This window comes from Tyto alba, unplaced genomic scaffold, assembly GCF_018691265.1.
Source record: "Tyto alba isolate M040663 unplaced genomic scaffold, T.alba_DEE_v4.0 Super-Scaffold_5, whole genome shotgun sequence".
NCBI lineage: Eukaryota > Metazoa > Chordata > Aves > Strigiformes > Tytonidae > Tyto > Tyto alba.
The window spans coordinates 2,225,637-2,250,235 of record NW_024881326.1 but is presented as its reverse complement, the minus strand read 5'-3'; the positions used below and the strand labels follow the sequence as shown (position 1 = coordinate 2,250,235).

The 24,599-nt window shown below is 40.9% G+C and overlaps 1 protein-coding gene across 1 annotated transcript in view; it reads right to left on the bottom strand.

The window, feature by feature from the left end:
• The window catches only part of LOC104367161 (vascular endothelial growth factor receptor kdr-like), a 141,907-nt gene that overhangs the window by 12,370 nt on the left and 104,938 nt on the right, over positions 1-24,599 (bottom strand). The window contains exons 18-29 of the mRNA XM_032983403.2: positions 23,229-23,333; positions 20,689-20,802; positions 17,223-17,311; positions 15,800-15,965; positions 15,181-15,278; positions 14,098-14,220; positions 13,878-13,989; positions 8,402-8,501; positions 7,724-7,829; positions 5,880-6,004; positions 5,543-5,621; positions 2,491-2,585 (exon numbers count right to left, since the gene is read on the bottom strand). Of these exons, the coding sequence (XP_032839294.1) occupies positions 2,491-2,585; positions 5,543-5,621; positions 5,880-6,004; positions 7,724-7,829; positions 8,402-8,501; positions 13,878-13,989; positions 14,098-14,220; positions 15,181-15,278; positions 15,800-15,965; positions 17,223-17,311; positions 20,689-20,802; positions 23,229-23,333 (1,312 nt within the window). The remainder of the gene's footprint in view (positions 1-2,490; positions 2,586-5,542; positions 5,622-5,879; positions 6,005-7,723; positions 7,830-8,401; positions 8,502-13,877; positions 13,990-14,097; positions 14,221-15,180; positions 15,279-15,799; positions 15,966-17,222; positions 17,312-20,688; positions 20,803-23,228; positions 23,334-24,599) is intronic.

The window sequence follows — 24,599 nt, the reverse complement described above, 5'->3', positions numbered from 1 at the left end:
AAAACACACCTCTGTCCATTCAATGGTAGCTAGGGTCCTGGGAATAAGGAGACAACAAACACAGCTTGCTGCAGGGTTTGCTTTCATAGCAGACCTCCGTTAAGATGGTCTTTCGTGGTCTGGCTGGCACAGAAAGTCAGAAAGTATCAGGTATCTTGCGATGAATGGAATCCCTATGGAAGCGTTACTGTAAATGGGGAGAGCCCCAGCTGGTGTGGGTCAGGCAGAGATTCACTGAACCCAGCAGAGCCGTGTTACTTCATGTTCACTCCCGGGAGGCCTGATAGCAGTTCAGAAGGTTTTCCTGGAAATCTCGAAAGAACAGGCTGTTAGGGAATTTTTGTGTTTCTACATCTGGCTGGATGTTGATTTTTCTGATTTTCAGCAGAAAGCCTGGAAGGGGGGAGAGAGAAAACCTTCCTCTGCCAACTATTTATCCAAATGGGAGAAATGCAGTAGGGGAAACAGCAGTCAGAGGTGACTGACAGAAATCTTTAGAAGGATAAACCCTATCAGGGAGGCTGTTTGTGTGTGGGTATGTGTTAGATTTGTTGTCAACATGACATCATGCAGAAAAAGAGAGGTAAATCAGCTCAGGTAAAGCATCACAGTAATGCAGTTTCTGACATGTGAGCTCCTTTTTTTAGAGCTGGTGCCATTTGGTCTCCATAGCAATGCACTGTGCTGTGCAGAAATCCTCTCGGCATGCTCATAGGATAAAAACATGGAACCATATCTAGATCTCTGCTTATCCCCCAACAGGGACAACGCTGGGATGGTACCACAGGGGAAATACTGCTGAACAACATTATTCCTGAAGTCACACCCCTACCCAGCAGAATCTGTAGCGTTTGAATGCTCCCTGTTAGTGCTGCAAGGCTCTCTAGCCTTCCTTATGTAACCTTTTCCCTTTTCCTCTTTCTCCTTCTCTCCTGCCTTCAAACATCTAGGAACTTGTGGGTTTAAGGCCTGAAAAGACAAGGCAAGCTCCTTCCATCTCACTTTTTTCTCCGAGTGAGGGAGTTAGACCCTCTGAAATACTGTTACGTTCTGACTATGCACTCTTGTGTGAATGTGGAGCCATACTATGCAGAAAATGCCCTGTTTTTTTCTCATGTATCATTTCTCTTTAATGTAGAAAAATGGTGACTTGATGTAGAACAGGCAATTGCTCTGGTGGGAAAGGTAATTGAGCTTAACAGAGGAAACTAATAGAAATGTCATCAATAGATTTCAGAGAAAACTCTAGGCAATTCAGTAAAAGTCTAATTAGCTTAATTAACTGAATAGACGTGAAATTCCTTGCTACAGAATTGTTTCTTTTTTAATATTTTGGGTAGCTACTCTTCGAAATTCTACAACTTGACATTAAATCAGTAAATTGGGTCACTGTTGTTATACATCTCTAGGAAGGTGAAGTCCTATTTCACTACTAGGTCAACTCTCTCCCCGTGCCTGATCATTACAGAAGCATACAGAACTGTGAGCTAACTGTTAGCTAAAAGCTAAATACCTGCTTTTATTCTGTGATTGTCTGTACTACCAATGGACAAACATATAGCAAACACTGTCACAGCCTCTATTTGTAAACCTAATATGAACAATGTAATTCATAGGGTCATGAAAGTGGTAGGACTAAGGGACTTCTCTGTAGGCCTGAGTTCATAGCTATGATAAAGCAAATGTAGAAATCACGGTTCTGGTAAATGTACTTGCTTTGCAGTGCTTACACTATTCTTTACTATACATGCCTTTTTGACTTTTCTCATGTCCCGTGAATTGCAAAGGTGCCAGTCTTTCTGTATGCATAAAGTTAGACATAGCTTTGTTAGACACTAGTATAATTATAAATGTTATTTTCTGGATAAATCAAGATCTTCAAATTTTGTTCCATCAGTAAAGGAGAACACTGAAGAGGCTGTCAAGAAACAGCTAAAGTAGATATGTATATTCTCAGCAATTTTGCTCCTGTCATTTGCTATGTGCAGAATATTCTGCCCCAGGAGATAGATCATGACCAGGAGACACCAGCTTCACAAGGGAGCACTCTTTTGGGTTTTTTGAATGTGATTCAGAATCACAAGGCAACTTGGCATTTTGGAAGAAGAGTTAAATTGATTGACGAGACATTATGTGCTCAAAGCTGATGAAATGAGTTTTCATTTTTATCATGTGAATCAACACTTTTCATGTTAATTAATTTTCCTGTAGCTTAAATGCAACAGTGCAGCATTCCTTTCAGAGACTTGCAGCTTGGTTTTATGTTGAAATTCTTTCTGGAAGAAAAGTTTACATTATAACTTTCTTGATCTTAAAATACATTATTCCTGTTTTTTAAGCTATAGGACTGAAATCCAGAGTTGTTTCTCCTTCTAGCTTGTTTAGATCATCTAACAGTTTTCCTTTTGGAATCAGAAACAAAATGCACATTTCAGAAGCATTTTTCTGAATGGGACAAGGTCTTAAAAAGAAATACCAAAAAGTACTCACGCTAGAGCCATGATCCCATAAGGCCAAGAACGGATTTCCAGCCTCTTCGGGCTTTTTATCTCATCTGACGTCAACACCATCCCACTGTCCGACTCCTGAGTAGCAAAAGGAAGAGAATATCAGCAGAGTGCCAAATGATCGTGACAGCATGGAGCTTAGAAATGGCTTCCATGGGACGAGTGTGGAGAAGAGTCAGACTAAACCACTGTTAAAGTCAGTAGAGAAGGAAAGCCAAGGAGCTAGTTAGAATACCAAATTCCAGCTATCTTATTTTGTGATGATACTGCTTTTAGGCACGTTAATAGAATTTCACCGTCTAAAACTGTCTTCAGCTACAGAGCAGACAAAGCAAGGGCAGGAGAATGCAACATAGAGAACATAAGACATAGATATGTCCAGCTGGTATATAACATGAAGCCCATTCTTCAGAATATTCTGTTATCAGGGCCTATATTTTCAGTTTTTATCCAAATGTTCCTGATAATGCTGCTATTTAGCCTAAGAGGATTTGCCTTTTTCTTGTGATGATAAAATTTTTGGTCTGTGTTTTGAAAGAGCACCCTTAAAAAGAACATATCAAAAAATAATTTGACATTTTCAAATTTGAAATTGATATTAAGCATGATATATTGGATACCATCTAGATAGGATAGCTGAGATCTGAATAGACAGAAATTCATAAAGACTGTATCGAATAATACTGGCTAGGTTCCTCAGAGAAAAAGTACCCTAAATGCCTACTAGAAATACACTATTAGAAACACTGAAATTTCAAGGAAGTGGAAATTCAGTATAATTTTGGCAAATCCAAGTGCTTTGCAAAGATATATAGCCTGAAAGGCTTGTCAGACTTTGGTTATGGATTTTTAGATGAGCTGTCCAACAAAACTGTCTTGATTAGTTTCAAAGATTCTGCTGCACTTCAAGTTGAGTCTCAAGGTTGCAATTAAGATCAAGCTGTTACTGTGCCAAGTGCTACACAAGGTCACAGACGTGCAGTCCGTGTTTTAAGTAATTTTAAAAATATTAAATGTTCTAGGGAGTTTCTTTGCATTTGAGGTATTTTGTGCTGCTGGAAAGTTGCATGTCTGTCTGTTTGTCAAAACCAAGAAAGCAAAAGACTTCAACGTGGGAAGTGAAACTCTAGTTAGTCTTATTTTACCAGTCAAACTGATTGAAACAGAAAAAACAATCCCAGCAAACAATAAATAAATAGCAAAAGCCTTTTTAGAAGCGCTTTGGTAATTTATCAGTTATTAATAAGATCAGTCTAGAAACTAGTTTTCAATTTATAAAGTAAAATCCTAAATTAATTACATCTGTAAAAACCTCTGTATAACCCAGCTTTTCTCTCTGATTTTTATCTTGATTATTTTCCCTTAAAATGTCTGGTCTAGAAACAATTTATCTGAGTGCTGCTTTGCATTTTGCTTACAGAAAGATTATTAAAAGAGTATCAACAGAGACTACAGATAAGTAGTACAATTGCAGGAAGGCGTGGTTGAGCACTTAAAGAGTTTCTGGACAACTATTTGAAATAATGACCCAATCAGAATTAATTTGTTGATATTTAAGATAATTTTAGTAACCCAAGTGCACTTACTTTGTCCAAAAGTAGATCACACCATAATTTTGCTTTAAAAGATCCTCACTGAAATATCACATTTATTTCGGATCTGTTAATTTATTATTACCATTTTTTGGAAACTTTTCCCCCTTCATGTAGGGACTTACTTTAAAATGCCATGAACAGGGAGCATTTAGGAAAGTAATGCTCATGCTGGCAGCAGTAATCTCTTACCGATAGCAGATCTATCTAATAAATGTCTTTGTGTGATTCAGAGGAACAGATTTTTATCCTGCAAGAGGAAAGATGCAGGAGCCAGAGAAAATTCTAAGCCTTCTAATCCCTAAGATGTACTGATAAAGGCACAGAAATTACATCTTGCAAAATACTAAGGAATAATGGGCATCAGTTTGCGCTAACAAGAGAACAGATGAGAAATACCCTGTATTTGTCGAGGACATGAAACGTGTCCAGGACAAGTTGTAGCGAGAGACTTGACCCTTCCCAGGAGAGTTAGTCTGAGGAATGGCTCTGTCCAAGAGGGACTCTTCGCTGGAGCATGGGGGATGGTTCCCTGACTAGCAGAGTAGACAAACTGACTTTTTTCTATAAGACTGTGCACATCTTTCTTTTCTTTTGCTGCTCCTAGCCATCTGATGCTTGACCTCTTCCTCTGTTAAAACGTTTCCAGTTTCCTGAGGTCTTCATGCTTCTTCCCTAAACTTCAATCTCCTTCATATATGCCTGTGTTACAAAGATCCCTCCTTAGTGGCACAGAATCTGTCATTGAGGGAAGTGGTGTGGGCTGCATACGGCACTGCAGCCACTGAGTACCTGAACCACAGAGGTTCAAGAAACCCCTCCACCTTTGAAATCTGTAATTTCAGAGGAAGACAACAAGCAGAACCATCATTCTGTAACAAACCAAAATTTTGTTTTCCACTGGAGTGAAAATTAAACCTCTCAACACTCTTTCTCCCTGCAGTGCCATTAAACTAGCAATAAATATGTTCACTTAGGGTGTGGAAAATCCAGGGTTAAAGTCCTTTGTGTGAATCAAGTAGAACAGGAACTTGAATCTTGGTCTTGCCTATCCAGAACTGACCACTGTCACCACCACCAAGTTACTGGCTGTCTCAGCCAGCCAGAATGTGTTCTGGACACATTTCCTTCGAAAGGGCTCCATTTCAATGAACTGCCATTTTCTTTTGGTGGAAAAACCATTTTGAAATATATAATATAAAGCCCCCTGGCCTGATCAAAGACAGCATAACCATACACGAGCTTCTCTTTAAATTATTTGTTAAGCTAAATGCAGGTCCTTCTTTGTTGTCACACAGATATATGTGAGATGCTAGGGCCAAATCTTCTGCTTGATTTAAAATTTTTTCTTACCAAACAGATTTCCAAAGCTCTAAGTGTTGCTGGTGCTGGTGACAAGTGATCTGTGAACCCGGTGGAGAAGGACTCAGTCACCTCACTTACCTCATGCATCACTTTCTCCTTTTCTACTGGCACCTCATCAAATGTCTTCACACTCAGTGGTCGCTTCTTGCTGTTGTTACTGAAAGCAAGAAAGTTGAGGGGTCAGCATAAAACCCAGGCAGATGCTGCGCCACTTGGTAGCTCAATTAACATCCCTGACACCGCTCAGTTTCCTGGACCAGTTTTCTTTTTTCATCTCTTGTAACTAATAAACAATGCCCTGACAAATTTGTCTGTCCAATTCTTTTAAAACAGCTGTATTGAGAGAGGATAACAGACAGCGCCTGGATATATCAAATCTTTCTCCCCCTCCTGCCCCCATATATATTTTTCTTACCCAGTTTCTACCGCACTCCAGCGATTAACACAGTTGTTCAAGTTTTCTTCCACAGGGCAAGTTTTGGTGTTAGATTCTCCATCAGGACACAAGGTGATGTTCAGTGGAATATAGTCTTTACCATCCTATATAATTAATGACATAAAAGAACGCGAAGCTGATAAAGTTAATTTTGTACTGCATCTCAGATGTAAAAGGTTATCGTGTTCTACAGAGCTTTACACTGAGAAAGGACTAGATTTTATTTTAACTTTACTTTATGATGTTTCTTCAAAGTAATTATGATATTCTTCACAACATGTGGAAGTTAGAATGTATAGTTCTATCCGACATTTACTGTGTAGGAGGCTTTGTACAAGGAAAATGGTACACTTTGGGAAACCTACGATGTAGGATGGCTGAAAATGGTCTCTAATGTTCCAGTACTCATCTGCAGTTAGCATGTTTTCCTCCTCCGGGCATCTCAGCTCAAGATATTGCTTCTCTGGTTATAAGACTTCTAAATGTCCCTCACACACGGCACAGCAATGCAACAGTTGAATTGAGGGTGTCAGTATATGTGCATCCTGTTTAAAAGTAGCTGGCTTTGCTGACTTTCACAGCAGCATCTTTGATGAGTTTGCAGCAATTTCTCTGGGATCATTATAACATTCCAGGTGTGTGGCTGTTCTGCCTCAGTGAAGGTGAACAGAATTTCACCAATCTTCACTTCAGGAAAGCAGTCCTCTATATTGTCATTGCATTGGCCTCTTTGGGAATTCCAAGGGACCAGTCTCAGGGACACCTAAATCCAAGTTTAAACCATGTGTTTGGGAGAAGGGAGGGAGTGGCATGAGGCCAAAAAACGCCTATGGCCGATATGACTTTAACAGGTTTTGAAATTGGTAAAAGAATATTGCCTGTGTACAGACTTTTTGATTATGTCCAACTTCAGGAGATGCAGTTTAGGATGGTAGCCTGAAAGGATTTTTTTTCTTGTCCTTACAAGAAATTGATGCTGCAAGTTTAATGGAATTCAGTACACATCTTAATAAGTTCTGCATTGTCATTACACCCCTGCAATAATCTTCAGAAATGACTCTTCCTTGAAGCCCTAAAATTATTTGTCCAAATTTCCCTCTGCTTGAATTATTTTTTTTTTTTAATTCTGAGAAGCAGTTAAGTGCCCTATTCCCTTATCATGTTTTTTGTCTCCTTAATTTACCTTGGTTATAGGATAAAACTCTCAAGCTCTTCATATTGCAAACTGGGCCCTCTTCAACTTAGCTTCACTAAACTTGTTTACAAACAGGAAGGAGCTGGAGGAGAGTGTTTGATTTCTTCTTAAATTAAATTGACAGTTACATAACTGGTCTGGTTGTTTTTCTGAAGAAGAAAACAACTGATTTAACTATTATGAAATTAATAATTATGTAATTGACTTTCTGAGCTTTAAACTGCATCATTTTAAAGCTCCTAAGAGCACTGATGAACATAAGCTCTGAAAATGAGAGAGAAAGTTTAGACCAACTACTGGCAGTTTACTATGTTGGAATCTAATTAAAATTGTTTGTGAGATAAAGCACTATTGTTCCTCTAAGGGGCAACTGAGTATTTTTTTAATTAATGTGAGTTTCTGCTTATTATGGATGGATAAACATCTAGTTTTAAAATCTAATCCCCTCTGAATAGTTAACATTTTCTTTACTCATCCCAGCAGCCATTTTCCTTGTGGCCTCTGTTATGAAGTCAAACTGAATATTAGTGCTCAACATAGTCTGTACCTGGGCACACGCATACACTTACCCACATACATATACATCTTTATCTATAGGTTTGTTGAAGAAATGTTTGCATTGCTGTACCTGCTGTACATTGGCTTGAAGAAGATCTCCTAAGCGCTCCACAAGCTCAGTGAAAGTAGGCCTCTCTGTGGGGACTCCGTGCCAGCAATCCAGCATTGTCTGGTAGCTAGATAAAAACCACAGGTATTAAGAAAGGAAAAGGCTAGGAGCTTTGCTTCCAAATTGCTTCTTTCAGCTCCTGCTTGTTTTGGTCATTGTTTGGATAGTTTTGGATTAAGACAGATTCAAAGCTCTATGTGCTGAAATTCTATTCTAGTTTCCACGTGGGATGCTTTTTCCTTCTATATTCTTGCCTCAACTGAGCCTGTAAGCTTCTTATTTTTACCTAATTTAACATTTGACTGATAGGCACCACTGATATTACTGAAATAAGTCATAGTTATGGATGCCTAGTTTCTGTCACAGAATTGGAAATCAGGGGGTAGTCTCCTGAACTGAGATTCGTGAACTCTAACTGACAGGGGGAGATCTGTTAATCTTCCTGCTGGCAAAGGTCAAGCTGACTTGGTCTGTGGTATCAGGACACCCAAGATATGCACCACTACAACCTTTACTGAAAACAAAATACATAGCTATCATCTGATGAGGTCTTCTTCCTCCTCCGCACTTAAATACAATCTCTTTGGTAATACTTAAATGACAGGTATCAGCTCGCAATACAGAACCAGGAGTTCTTACACTTCTGGAGTAGAGTACTCTGGAGATCTCATGCGGGTTCCTTCTTTGAGCCGTCGGCAAAAGTCCTCGTCTATCTGCACTCCAGGGTATGGTGAGGCACCTGATGGGAGAAATAAGGAGGAGGCTCCAGAATGGCACAATTCCTATTTCCCGGTCCAGTGAATTAAACACATACCAGTGATTTCTGCTGAGCATTCGAGATTACCTAGAGTCTGACAGTAAAAGAAGCTAGAGCAAAGAAGGGGTTGCAGTCACTTCCTATCTACAAGTTTTATATGGAAAGCTGTGACAGACTCACTCTGTCTCTAGAGATTTCAGTTATTCTGTCTCCTCTGCATTCGTGATATAACCAGGACCACTCCAAGGTAAAATATGGCAGAAAAGAAATAAAATTTATTAGTCTGAGACTTTAAACGACCTCTTGGTCAGTGGTAGAAAAGTTCCAGCTCAGTCAATTGGTTACATACTCTTTTCTAAACTGTTAGTCTGCCAATATCCTGCACTAAGTGAATACCCATGAAGTAAGTCAGTCCTGCTTATCATTCATTGCCTTAAAATCTCTGGCCTCTGTCAGTAAGTGCAGAGGAAGCTGTAGGCACCTGGCACCTGCAGAAGGCTGGGAGAACCTTGCAGCTCAATCTCAGGTGTGGAGTTGTAGTCCTTGTCTCCAATTTAGTGTTGTATATGTATTGTTCTAGAGGTAAAATTTCCTTGAAAAATGACCTTCCAAATGTTTAGCTTTGTTTTCTTTTCTGTGCGTTCAATGCTGCTTATTTCAGGGCCACTCAATTGCTAGTGTGAAACCCGGGAGGACCATTTGTGGCAACTGTAATTGCTTTTGAGAGGTAGACTTCTGTAAAGGGACTGGTAGTATTATATTAACTTGCACAAAAGTTGGCCTAGTCATCAAAATGCAGGAGTGAGACTTATTTCACTTTCTTGTGTAAAGGGTTATCTTCAGAGGGATGACTAGTATAAATGTGTGGATGCATTGAATGCGCTCTTCAACCAATCATCAAATGGGGGCTTTTCAGAGGTTGGGATGACATCTGCACTTTACGATGCACCATAAATAAGGGGAACAAATATATAATTTGAGAAAGTGCTCTGGCATCTGAATAATACAGACTTCATAGGTAAGATTCAAGAGATGTCTAGAGTGAAATTTGAAAGGTTACTGACCCCATTGTGGATAGACCTAAAAGATCCGTAAGCTTTCCTCCCCTCCTCCTCAGCTAAGGCTTCACATGCAGTACAACCCTTGTCTTTCACATTTTGGCATCCTAGAGGCTGGATGGTGAATTTGGAAAAAGTTTCATCAAGTCTTAACATAGGGGACTAAATGGAATCTGGATTTGTATCCAGCCCTCGAGGAATCTGTATATGATTTACTGCCTATAACATTCTTGCCTATTTCCTGCATTTTTTTTTTCCCCATTTGGAAACACCATCATGCGCTGTGCACTTGGGGGCACAAGCAGCACAGTAGAAATCTTTTGGATATAAACAGTGAAGAGGGTGCCAAAATGTGGCTGTTCTGTGAATCTGACTGCTCAATCTGCAAAACTATGCACTGGGGAGCAAAGATCCTGGCAACTTCCTAAGAGGGCATCTCAACACAGCAAACGGGCTCTGATGCCATTCAAAGCTCAGAGATGCTTAGCCACAGCACGTCTGAATTCCCTTGATGTGCAAGTATCAGATCACAGCGTTAAGAGTGTTTTCTGGAGTTATGTAGATCAGAAATAGTCAGGAGCATAATTTCTGTTTTATATCTTGATTTTCCTTCCTAATTTTGTCTTTGGCCTGTGGTTATTATGGTCATAATAACCTGGTAATTAAATGTTCAGCTCACGTGGCATCAGCCATTAGCCGAAGATCTCAAAACAGGCTTCTATCAGCTCACGAGATCTCTCTGAATAAACAGATGGGTAGAAACTATAGTGTCACTTTCCCACAGTTACACTGTGACAGAAGGGTAAGGATAGGAGCAGGCTCTGGGGGCACTGACTGTTGTTGTAGCTACTAAAGTGCTGTCTGTATACATCTCCTGGACTCTCACTAGCTAGTCTTTTCATCTGTACAGGTTTTTCTTCACAAACCCTTACGAAGTACTGAGGCTTTCTGAATATACCTGCGACTCGCCCAGTTGATTCTGTATCTATTTAACAGTGGCACAGCCTCTCAAGAAGTGAGCATAAACCTCACTTAATCTAGTTAGCCCTAGATTGTCAATGTACAGGGGCAACACTGAAAACAATCCCCCTCATTAGAGAAGAGAGGGGCTGCACGGCCTTTTGCTTTCACTTCTGACTGCGTTATGTGACTGTTGTGCCATCGTGGCCAACCGATTTCCGTTAGGAGCTGAATGGAGTCACACCATTGGTGAATGGCTGTTTTACATTGGCTATCCTGATGTGCAAAAGAAGCCCCTCAGTTTGCTGAGTATGACTGGGTGGATCTGTCTCATGAGCACAGGGGGGGTTATTGATAAGAATTAGTCTTGCAAATACATTGATTGAGACTGAGACCTTAAGGTATGAATGGTAGAATTGGGTGAGGAGGGGTGGAGAATTCCCCTTGATCTCACAATCTGAGTTCTCTTGATTTGATTACATCACTGATCAGATCAACTGCAGTATGCTGATGAGAGCAAGTACAGGGAAGGCAAGAATAATTTTTGATTGAGAGATCTTTTGGTAGTTTATATTTTGTCTGGTTCTGGCCTCCTAGCAGCTGGAGGCAGCTCAGGTCATAAAAACAAGGAACTCTCCCTCTTCCACCTCCACTCACCATTGTACCTCATCTGGACTATGTGATAAGCCTAATAACTTTGATTTAGAATGCTGTGACAGCCTGGGAGAAATGTAGGCTGAAACATATGGTGTAAGGTCTTCATATGACATTTTCCTAAGGGGAAATCTCTTTCAAAACACTCAGAGATGTGGCATGCATTGGATATGGTAGCACTCTTTTGATCTTAGTTTTATTTCAGCAAGATAATAAGATGCTGATGTTATACTACCAAGCACTGCTTGTTTACATAATTATGTTTGATTGCTTTTAGAACAGTGCACATTTAAATTCCAGGAGACACCGACATTCTGTAATGCGCCATGTAAGTGATTCCAAGATGTATTAAACACTGCTGGCGTTACCTGACATGAGGTGTGCTGACCCCATTTAAATAATGCAAAGCTCAATGAAGACTCAGCCACAAATGAAAATTATCAGTCTCTCAAGTTCTGATTTCCCTGTTTATCACCAAAATGGTTCCAATCTGCCAGCCTTTCTGCAGGAAGCCTGTTGTGCTTCATTCAGCTTCTGACTCTGCAAGGACCCATGTCCAAACTAAACCGTGCATTTTGCTAATCAGTATATTTTCCTTTTTTAGAGGGTGCTAAGTCTGCGGGACCCAGTAGAAAGCAGCAGTTGTAAGTGGGTGCCAAAGCACACCCTGTAGCAACGACAAATAACTTCCATCCCCTGGCTCTCAATGATCTGTAAAACTTTTATGTAAGAGAGTTCAATCAGTGACACAAATCCTTAATTAAATATTTATCGTGTGAGCTGCAGATGTGAGTAGTGCCAAACCACAGACATGCCTGGATGATCTGTATGAAAAACCCTCTTAGAGAAAATGACTGCTTTTGAATCTGTGCCACGGATTGAAGAAAGTAGTTTGTGATCTACGTCATAGTGAGGGCAGAGGCTGCTCTACGGATAGCAGCCCTTGGAGTAATTTAGTAGATTCCTCTGAATTCAGAAGAGGACGGTCTATTGTTCCAAGTAAGCACCTTCATTAAGAAAAGAGACTATCTAAAATTAAAAGAAACCAGATAAATTATTTTTTAAAATAGTTAAAAATAGAATTTCAGTGACTATTTTTTAATTTTTATTAGTCCTCAGTATTGAAAGCCAAATGACCCGATGTTCACATCTGTTAAACTCTGTCAGGACCTTTGGGAATGGTATAAACAGTTTGCCTTCTGCAGTGGTCCTTGCCGTTCATCAGTGTACAGTTCATTTCATTCCTTGGAGATGCCCAATGGAGAGACTGTCCCCTCTGAGTGTCTCTCTGCATGCTAATGCTAATACGTCTTCTTGAATAATCTTCTAGAACTGGGGCATTGCTGGTGCTTCTGGAGCTTTGTCTTTTTGTGGTGTTTCAAAATACATACAGCAGGTGATGCTGTTACAGAGCCATGGAGCTGTTACACCAAAATAACAAAACTTTAAATAAATAGGACTGAACTCGGGAGAAAGCTATAACTGCTGCTTGTTTTAACCATTTGAGTGTGAATTTTGTTTTGCATGCTGATATGTACAAGAGAAAAGTCCAAATCAAAGACTTGGACTGAAATCAGGCTGTTATCTTTGCAGCCATCCCTACATAAAGATTGGGATAGAAACAGCTCCAGACTTTGCATCCAGATCTGGACTTAGCATCTTAAGCCCAATCATTAATTTCAACTGATCCATGAACCAAAGATAGTGGGAGATTACGCAGTTTACTTTAAAATTCAGCAGCTTAAGTTGACAATGCTTCTTGTTTCCTTTCGTCTGCAAATGCTGATTAAAAAGCCAGAGCTGACATTCCTAAATTCTCTCAGGAAAACAAAACTTGCCACTCTGCAAGGAGAATTTGAGCATGGCAAAGTCCAACTGTCTGTAAGACTGCTCGTCTAAATTTCAGAGCTTTATCTGCTGGACAGTAACCAGATCTCAGTGAGGCTGAGATCTCTAACAGCACCATAAGATGAAATCCATAGTACATAAAGAACACCATTACTATTCTTTCAAAAATGTTGTGGCTTGCAAATGATATGGCCAGAAGAGTACGCATTCTACCTGCTCACTGCTAAAATGACTTACACAGACCCTAGCACTGGTTCTCATATTAACCTGATGGAAGTTGCTGCCAATACATTTTTCTTACTTAGAAAATCTTACTTAGATTTTGTGGGGAAGATAATCAAGCTGGGATAAAATGTCATGTGGGCGAACTCCCTTGTGTTCCAGGGGCTGCCACTAGCAACATCAGACCACTCTGTCAACAGCAGCGGAATCCTCTACAACCTTTGAGCTGCGTAGTGTCCCGACGCAGGCTGCTTAGAGGAAAATATGGTTTGACAGGGAAACTTCTTCATTGCTCTCAAAGAAATATTTCACTCCCGAGCAGCAGAGGCTTGTATTGTCTCTGTGCTCTGTTGGTTTTAGTTATTACAAACGTTAGGTCCAGGGTTTGGGATTTTGTTTTGTTTCCCTCTCCCCAGTATTCACTGTTCTCATGTACTTTGCCAGATGGAGTTCTCATTGACTTCAGTCCTGTGATTTTATTTTACACCTGATCTGCACTGTGCACTTGTACTCACTGAAATAGAAACATGGTACCACGTTACCACCTTTTGTTAAAAGCTTTTCTTAGCAACAGAGCCATAAATCAGGAGAAAAAAGGGTTTTAAACCATTCTTACCTAGAGAAAATATTTCCCACAGCAGCACTCCAAAAGACCATACGTCACTCTGTGTTGTGTAAATTTTGTCAAAAATAGCTTCTGGAGCCATCCATTTGAGTGGAAGTCTTGCCTAAGAATGCAAAAGACACAACATGTTGCCAGAACAGTTGTTACTGATCTGTCCAGGCCCTAGGGGAATAAAATCTTGAGATTAGCATTTCAAGTTTCTTCCACTTACATCTCCTTTCCGTACATAGTCAGGATCTTTATAAATATCCCGGGCTAGACCAAAGTCACAGATCTTAACCACGTTGTTCTCTGAAAGAAGGATGTTCCTTGCTGCCAAATCTCGATGAATGCACTGTGAAGGAATGAGGATAAGCAAGATCAGAGGGTCTGCCTGGACAACAAGCCCCTGCTAGAGTTGAAAGTGTGAGACCTTTTATGGAAATTGAAAGATAAATGAACTTTTTCTGAGAGCAGGTTAGAGAAGGAAAATGTGTGTGGGAATCTGCCACAAATATACTGCAAAAGAGAAAATAACTTGGGGAACAAGCCAAGTATTACAGTTAGTTTCATGATTTTTCAATGTGAAATAACTTTCTCAGTTATGATGAGATGAAGGGAGTGCCACTTTCCAGTTAATTGTTCTGTGGGAAATTTGAGACGGGTCAAAAAGCAGCTGCAGCTACATTTGCAAATGCAGTGTCATGAGTGTGTGTGGCACTCGGGTAACTGTGCTCATGATTTCTCTGTGTGCTGCCCTGGTAGTTGTGTGGTAAGTGCAAGCTCTCAGTTTTCTGCATACTTTGGCATGCACGTTATTTAAATTTACTTGAAAAGCAATCATTCCACAGGCTACAAACATACTTTTTTTTTTTTCGTATCCAAAAGAGATGCTAACTTTGCTGATAGTCTCCAACATTGCTGACAAACTAAATAAATAGCTGGATACTCCCTCGTCATTTTTCGGTAGTACTTTTGTTGACCATACTAGAAGGATCTTTCCCTATGAGAAGCCTTTTCTGCATTTATTTATGAGACAGTTCCATGAATTGTCTTACAATCTGTATTCACTCCTTCTATCAAGACTCTTATGTTACGGACGCCAGTCCTTGTAGCCAAGAACATGATGGATATTCCTTCACAGCTACTTCAGTGCTACTTATTGCTTAACCACCAGAGCTAATGTGATCTCCAACACTTTAATATAAGAGCAAAAAGCAGATTACTCAGGCTTAAAAGCATATTTGGATTTCTTCATATTAGGTACTCATGATTCTGTGAAAAAAGTTCAGCCCCAACGTTTTAATGAGCTCACTTTTCGGGAGGCGAGAAACTCCATGCCTTTTGCCACTTGGAAGCTGTAGCAAATCAGATCCTCCAGAGTCAGGGGCCGCTTGTACAGATCCTCAGCATCTAGGAGAGATCGCAGACATGGCAAAACACTAGAGCAACAGCTCCAAACCTTTTTGGCACTGGTGCCACTTGCATGCTGATGATGCCATCTGAATATTGTTACATGAGTTTTCTAGTAGGATTAAAGAGCTGGTTTAGGAACCACTGACACAGAGGCAGAAGATCAGATGATTAAAAAAGTTCCCTCCAATATTATGTCATTTAGGGATAAACATCTGGGGATAAAAGTGAGGGAAACTATAGCGAGCGAGTGATGAATCTGAGGACAGACTGGCCCCACAAATCTTCTGGTAAAATACTGCTATTACTCCCCTTATACAACAGGAGCAGCTTTTATATGCCTACATATCTCTTTTTGTGAGGAAGCTGGAGTGGGGCACAGGCAAGAGAAGGAATTTGCGATTTCAGGAACGAGTCAAGATGTGTAAGGGCTTGTAAAGTGTATGACAGTGTGTGTGACACTAGCCAAGTGACAGAAATCCTTACAATAAAAGATCCGGGATGAGGTAGGTTTCTTTTACCTTCTTCATCATCTTCTGAATCGCTGTAACTCTTATCTTCAATAAATCCAGAGCTGGCAGAGCTTCCTGTGCTGGCTACACTCTCAAGGCGCCTCTTGATCAGTTCAGTCAAATCACTGTTGGACTCATCCAGACTTTTCTCTGCTTGGTCAGAGTTTTCCTGGGACTAGAAATGGTATAAAACTGATTTTTAGCTTTGGATGATGCAATGCCTGGGGATTCAAAATATGTAACAGTATGGCACATGGAGAAAGTGCCCTCCGAAGGTGAGCTCAAAACACATTTGGGCGTGACGTTCCCTGAACAGCAAAACTAATGAAGCCTGGATTCCTGTTTATTAATACAGAACCTCCCATTTTAGCAATAGTCCACCATAAAGTTAGCTGGAAGCCGGGTAGGTGAGACTGGTAGATGAGTAGAGAGATTTTGTGATTCTGTACCTCCTGCTTTCTTAGGAAACCATGCTAAAAATCTAAGTTCAAAGTATGTGCATGGTGTGCACTGAAATGCATCTGTCTCGCACTGTCCTGAGGAGTGAGACATAGCCAGGCCCTGCAATTTATTAAAACAATGGTGAGGAAAGAAATTTTGAGTGACTGTACCAGGAAAATCTCTTTCTCTTACACAAAATACCTTATGTACTTTTGTGCCTGTAAACAATAGCTATAATAATGATAATAATAACAACAATAATAGTAGAATTGTCCAGGAAAATAATCCTGGGGAGGCTCCAGTTTCTTAAGGGCTTAGATCAGAGCCCTTTTGATGCTGTATTTTCACAATGAGGAGGGAGTCCCATCCTCTCCCCATCACTGACTTCTGGCCTCCTGTGTTTCCCCCATATCCTAGCCCAATTTGTGCTAGCACAAATGTTTGTGTGGATGCAGACAACCATTTGGAAAGCAAAATCATTTGGTTAGTTTTAACGCAGACCGTGTTTGTGATCCAGTTTGCTGCCTGCAGCACAGAGTTTTAGGTTGGCACAGGGGAAGGGAGAACACCGAAGATGGGAATGAGCAGATGATGGAAGGGTGAGCTGCTTTCCATAGCTGGGATGGGAGTGGGCCTAGAAACAAAAATACCCAAACTGGACTTGTATTTTGGGAGGGTTCACCTTCTAGTTCAGTTAATACCAGTTTTTCACTACTACTTGCTTGCCCCTCCCCTTGTGCTGGGTAGTATCTTGCAAGTAAATCCCTCTCCCTCTCAAATGCAGTAGCGTGCTTGGGTATTTGCAACTAAATCTTTAGTAGGTGCTGGAAAAGAAGAGTTCTTGCTCATACAAATTGAAATGTGGTGAGAAAATAAAATGCCTACACAAATACCAAACTGTCTCAGTGCCAATGCAGAAAAAGGTCCAACTTGCGGTCAGCGGTTGTTAATTCTCTGCTTGTTGACTATGAGAAGCCTGTCATTTTTTTACCTTGTAGGCAATGAAATCTCCTCGTTTTCCTCTTAGATAGTTGGACAGATTTCCATATTTGCAGTATTCTACTATGACCATTAAAGGACCTAAAAAGAGAGTGAAAGTCAAATGAGTTTTGAAGCACTGCAAAGCACTTAATGCTAACTTATCCTCACAAATCCTCTTCAAAATACATAAATACTGGAAACAGAGAAGTGACACTTCAGACGCATCCAATCAGGAGTGGATATGGAGAGAAGGGAATACAGTACTGAGTCTTAGTTTTCCCCATTAGATGGCAACAGGTAATATTTATTGCCTATTTATAAACAAAGGAAAACTCAGAATGATAAATAAGAATATACAATCCCACATGATAGTAAATTTTTTTTTACGCTATACATAGATCCATAGCATGGAGCAGTCTTAATTTTTCTCTGCTGGCTTCACAATTTTTTTTTTTGGTGGAGCTGATGCTACTAGAGGCAATAAAAGTATGCAGGATCATAGACAGATCTAAATCAAAAGTTGCAAAAATATTTAGTCTGAAGTTTTTGAAAGCCTGGAGCGTCTTATCAATTTCTTCCTTTCTTATTTCTGTGCAAACTACTGAACAGTTCAGTGCAGTTGCTGCTTTTATACAATTATGCATGTTTTTAAGATCTGCTTGAAAATGCTTTTATGTTTCTGTATGAACTAGTAGGAAAGGGAAAAGCTACACTTTCTACCTTTAGCGTAATCACCGCTTTTTGTAATCATCAACTGTAAGATAAAGTGAAATCGTGGGACTAGAATGCATATAAACATGTATTATTATCAATTCTAAGCAACCAGACTTTTATGTCCAGAAACCTTTTTCTGTATAGAAGGTCTGTAGTTCAGACTTAGGAGTCTGAACTTCAAAGGAGAAGTGCTGAGAGCTGTGCTTGGCCATCCAGGCATGAGGCATCTTCTCTCTGGCTCTATCAGAAATACACACACAGACTTGTACTGCAGTCTGCCCCTTGGTCAGTCCAACCCGTACAATGTCGACTGAAAAGGCTGAGAGCAGGGCTGTCGGGGGGAGCGGAGGGGTCGAGGAGGGAAGAGTGAACCTCAGAGATTCTGGTGGCTGCATCCTGGCTGAGACCGGGTGACAAGCACTGCTTGGAAGCAGGCTGTCCCATTAAAAGGGAGATGGTGAATTCTAGCAACAATAACCAATAGCTTGTTGGTAATAACTTTGCATATTTCTGCCAGGCTCTTTATCTATACAAGTCCTATAGCACTGCTACACTGGATACACAACTTTGGGCTGTTCAGCACTTCCAGTTCCTATTGACTACAGCTCTAACATGTTCAGCACCCGAGCACAATGTACCAGCGATTGCAAAAACACAACTGCCCCAAAATCAGAGGTGCCAGCAGTTCTGCTGCTGACCACACAGCACTGCTCGCTTGGGCTGAATCGCCACGGTGCCGGGATCTGGCAGAGCACAAGAGATCTCTGAGGAACTTGTTCTGAAGAACCTAAAGTCGAGTGTCCCTCATGGATGCCTTGAGGAAATGCAGATTCCAGTACAGCTTTAAAGCTCCAGTTAGTGACTTATTCATGTGTTTGAAACATTTCCTAGACGTGGCCTCTCCATATTTTATTTCCTCATTGTAAAGAATATACTAGTTTGAACTGCATAATATCAGACACTCAGCCATGGTGTTAGAATTTGTTATTTGTTATACTGTTGAAATAATATGTGTGCATACTTAATATCAGTCTTCTTCAGGAATACTGTTACATGGTTACATAAAACCTAACAAGAAAGGAGAAACCACTGTATTTTGCCATGGCATTTTAATAGTAACTCTTATCCCAGTGTCTGTCTTGAGAGCTCAAGGCTATTTTTCTTTAGTCTGCAGCTGCATTGCTCAAAGGTAAGCAAACCAGCACCTCAGTGCCCTGCAAGGCCGTGCTGCACCGCTCTGCTCCATCCACTGCTCCCCAGAGTAATCCGTGGTTTCCCCAGGCAGCTAGCAGGGAAGAGTGGGGGTTACCTCTTCACCCAGGAGGGGAACCAGGGTGGAGCAGGCTGGAGAATGGGAAACTGAGGGACTCCCAGGAGAAAAAGTTCCTCAGAGATTGGACAATCACGATATTTGATCAGTTACTGAGATGTGACTCCCTATGCAGCTAGAACTCTGGGGCTGAATTAGTGCTTTGGTGAAAAACTACTGACCTCTTAGTAAAGCTGCCGTGTTTTAGGCACCTGTTTGTATTAAGCCACTTCATTGACTTGAGAGTAGAGAAGAATCATCAGCATTCAGAATGGTACTTCCCCTCTACTCACAGTCCCAAGCAAAGACTACTGAATATTAAACCCCTCCAGCTAAAGCTGGCCATCCTCCCATACAAGCTTTTGGGGTCTGCAGTGCTGGAACAATTCCTGCAAGTTCCCCGTTTGTGGCTCCCAGATTACAGCAGAATCTGTGGTTGCTGGTTGCTGACTGCACCTTGAGGAACTGGAAGTATTCTCCTGGAGGGAAGATTTCTTTCCTGGCAACCTACCAAATCTACCTCACTGAAGTTTTCTTTTTTTCCCCTGTGACTGGACAACTACATGCTCTTTGGGAAAATGATAGCTTTGGAGTCTCAGATGACAACAGATGTGTGTACCATCTCTCTCGCTCTTTCCCCTTCATTTATTTTATTCATTTTTCTTTGTTCTCATCTCTCCTAAATATGTCCTTTGGGGATTGTTTAAAGGTTCATTGTAAGCAGTAAAGAGGCATCTCTGAGAGCTGTTACCCTGAAGTTAAAGCACAGTATAGTAACAGACAGTGTTGCTTTGTATCGTGTATGGGAAGGGACATTTTAGTGACAAAGGTCTAAGATTTATGGAGCACTTTGTTTAACTCTGCACTTTGCAACAGATTCTTTGTATGATGTACAGACTGTTGTGCCAGCTCAACCCCTTGGAAGTCCATGATGTTGCTCTATTCAGCTTTGGATTGCTGCAGACTTCCTGTATACTACGCAAAAAATGCCTGAATTTGCCAGGCAAGGGTGAAATGCCTCGGAAAGGAGGAGACCTCAAGTAGCTAAGTGCTCAGCCTGGTGCATCCTCCTGATAAGGCAGGGAAGAAGAGGGAGAAGAACCTTTGAAATGATCAGTAGTGCCTACGTGGAGAAATTAGACACCTAATTTCAGTGAAAGATCCCACCTCCCTTCAGTCCATATTCCCTTTTGTAAACACACTTACAAAGGACAGAGAAAAAGAAAATAGCCAAGTGACACCACGGGCTGGAAGAAGATGTTCAGAAACCATTGATGAGACGTAGCCATATTCTGCAGTAGCAGAAGCTCTCCTACGAACAGAGAGGTAGAAATGCTTGTGCTTGCATTAACTGCATGTGCATGAGACTCAGACTCCACCACAGATACATCCAGACACGATCGTATCTGGAAAGCATTTCTTCTTTGTTCCTTATTTACTGAGGACTTCTCACCTCCAGCTTTGGTGCAGGCTCCCAGCAGGTTGACTACGTTTAGATGATGTCCTATATGGATGAGGATCTTCAGTTCAGACATTAAAGCCTTACATTCATTAGTAGTTGCACATTCTGCTTAAGATAAACAGGAAAAAAATCATCTTTACACAACAGGATATTTTTAACAGGACACAGCAAGATCCTGTTTATAGTTGGAAACGAAACCCACCCAGGTTACTTGCAGGATCTTTGCTTTTCAGACTCTTAAACAGATAATAATTCATCCCTTTCATTGTCTGTTGACCTTTATGAAGTGGCATAACACTTTATCTTTCGGGTGATTCTTCCTTTTTCTAGCATGGGTTATGGAAGGTAACTGCCCCGTAGGAGAACCCTCCCCCCAAATCAGATACCAGAGAGCCTTTGCAAGGACTGAATTTTACAAGCTTAGCAAAGGAACAAACAACCTCTCCAAGCAACAATAGCACACAGAATGTGTTCCTCCATCTATAATGGTGACGTGCACTTTAGTAATACTTTACAATACCTCAGAATATATTTTTCCACAGTACTGAGCAACTCTTCACTGCAGGTGATGGAGGGATCCAACACATTTGTAAGCTGGGTCCCAAAATTTACTGGAGAATGTATCAGCATTACTAAATCTCAGCCCTGTGAGATCTCATCAACCTAAGAAATGCACTTTCCAGCAAAGCAGAGGGGGCCATATTTGTGTGTGAACCGTGAACCTGACACCTGATGAAGTACTGGCTAGTCAGTTATACTGTAGCTTCATTCTCTTTTGCTGCCAAAGCTAAGGAAGGCACTCTCAGATCAGAATGTTTTTCAGATACTGGCTTGTTTCCTCTGCCTTCTTTCCAAAACTTTCATGATGTATTTTAACAAAAGGGGCTGTGTCCCGTTTCCTCTGGTTTTGCTTTTGCATAATGTAAGATTTAAATATGAAGAAATAGTTATATAACAGATCATTTGGTGTGACAAATGTAACCTCTTTATATGTTTGTGGAATTCCCCATAAACAAATCTTTCAGCAAATTGTGTCATAAAGGAGCTATTCCAAGCCCAAGATCTCTTCAGTCCTCTCCAGTGTTTGTGGATGGGTGTGTACATGGGTGATTTTACTCCTGATTTACCCTGGCATGAGCTGGAACACGTCTGGCAAAATGTAACCAGAACAGCCTCAGAAGTGTTTGAAATAATCTTGTGTATTGAATTTTAGCCTTCAACCCAGAACTGATGCCAGCCTACTTTGTGGAAATGACAGATAATGCTAGAATTACAGAAATGCAGACATCTGCATGCAGACATCTGCAGAGCCTTTTTTTTTTTTTTTTTTTTGTTTTTCCTGAATGGATTGACTCACACTAGAGAATCTGCTTTATTCAGGAAAGTGATGAATTATGGGCATGTTAGTTGGGGAGGGATGGGTTAGGGTAGGAGGCTGCTGCCTCCACTGGGGGAGGAAGGTGTAAAATGATGGAGGAACTGTCAAATAGTTTGCTGAATATGTGCAGGCAGGGTAGAATTGACATGAGGATCAGTTGGGAAGCACAGCGTGGAAGTGAATGAAAACCCAGAGCTATCCAGGGCAGTAAGTTTTGGATGGAGAAGGAAGTGTGTCTGGATCAGGGGCTTCTAGGATATTTCAGGGATCTGGAGATGGGCATGGAACAGAAGAAACGACAGCAGGAGAGAAGATGATCTGAAGAACTACTGACTAATGCAGAGGAGACCAGACTTGGAGGAGGTCCAGACAGGTGATAAACTGATGGTTTTGAAGTCTCAGAGAGATGGGAAGTAGCAGAGCACCAGGAGAGGCAGCTAGCAACAGAAGCCAAATACCGTGATAGAAGTTCCTGAACCATGGCATCGCAGGGGTTAATACTGTCATGCAGCAGCAATGCAGAGCAATGTGGGCTATGAAAAGCCATCCAGTGAGCACTGATTGTACCTTTGAGAAAACCCTAAATGAACAGTTAAAAATCTCCAGCCCAAGTAGTCAATGTACTGGCTGATGCATTTATTCATGAGCTGCCTGCAGAGGCTTTGTATGTAAATATAATATGAAAGAATAGTCTCCAAGTTCCCCCCTTCCCCACCACTGACTGGTAAAAGCTTTCCTTAATTTCAGTAATTGCAAGCAAGTTGTCTCTAATTCACTCCCTTGGCATTGCTTTTTTTTCAACCCCTTGAACCATTCTGCATCTGGAAGGGCTGTGATCGAAGGCTTAGATCCAATTTCAGAATATCTAATGTAATTACATTCTGTAATCTGTTTCCCTCCTAACCCCACAGACCTGGAAGCTGCTGTTTCCCTCCTCTAGGAATACAAGACTTAATCAGCAGCGCAGCATGGAGCCCGCTTGTCATTTCCTACACGTTAACATCCACTGTATAATGACTAATTGCTCCCATATGACAAACCCACTCCCTTCTGAACACAATGAACTTGAGACTGGTTTGGGGCTGAGAACTGGAAACCTCATTGCCCACAGGTTCCCTGAGGAGTCTTGTGAGAATCTCGGAGGGATATGTACCTTTAAGCATTTTTACGGCAACTGTTTTGCAGGTTGAAGATTTATCAATGCCAAAAGCAGACGCCTCCACCACCTTCCCAAAAGCACCATGACCCAGTGTTTTACCTAGAGAAGCAAGAGTCAAGAATGAGCCAAAGGGGACTTACGACAGTCTGCATCAGATAAGAGGGAAACATGCATTCTCAGCTGTGCAAGAAATACAAGACTCCAGTGCCCAGGCACAACGTAGACGTAGACCGATAGTCAATAGAAGCCTGTATCACATATTTGCAGTATATGGATATAAACAGTATGATTTATATCCATATGACTTTAATGCAATACAGTATGTGATAGAACAGAGTAGAATAAATACATCTGCATTCAGCTGAAGGCAAGCCTGAATACATATATATGGCTTAAGAGTAAAAACATTACATATAGTTGTCCTGAAGCCCAGAAAAGTCAGAGTTTGAGTTAAACATAGAATTGTGGAACCCTGATCTCTCATGAACCACAGTCATGGAGATAGCCAGCTAAGGGCAGTCAGAACTCTTTAACCCTTTGGTTATTGACATTTATTTGATTTAAAAGCTATACCAAATAGAATTTAAGATTATAATATGTCTTTATTTTCCCTTTCATGCCTTTTGAGTTTTCATGCCTGTATTACCTAGTGTACTCTGAGGGCTCTGACCCACAATGCAGCAGAGTACACTGGGCATCATGGTCTGGCTTTCTGGTTCTGCTAGTTTGACCCTATGTCCCACCATCATCTCATTTTTTGTTATTTTTGTCTGTCTTCCTCCTTCTTCTGTGTTTTCCAGCCAGAGCACCAAGAGCATACACAAATACAGATATATTCCCTACAGTCATCATTGCACACAGTTGTTATGGTTTCTCTATGCAAACACAACCTGCTTTTTACATTTTCTTGCTCCATCATCCAGTGAACTGAGATGTTGAGTGAAATTTGGTTACTTTTTTTCATGATAGCTCTTTACAACTCAAAGCCAAGTTCAAATGATTGTCAAGGAATTGATTATTTGATAGACTTTTTCAAAATAAAATTCAGTGACAGACTGTCACCTTTCAGATTCATGTCTCTTTCCCTTTTCCTCTATGGGTGTGAAACGATACTTTTGGCAGGGACAGGACCTGGAGGTACCTTTCTTCCCTGTCAGGAGTTTGGCTTCATTTCTCCAAGAAAGAAAAAGAGGTGGTAGCTATTTTGAGAGGGACATCATCTTTGATTTTCTTACCAAATCCCTTGTTTCACCCTTCATTAAGGATGATTCTGAATTCTGTGACTCGCTGCCAATTCTCTCCGAGGATGGTAGTACACTGGCACTAAATAATAGGCTGGTTCTTGGGTTATACAACAGATCCACT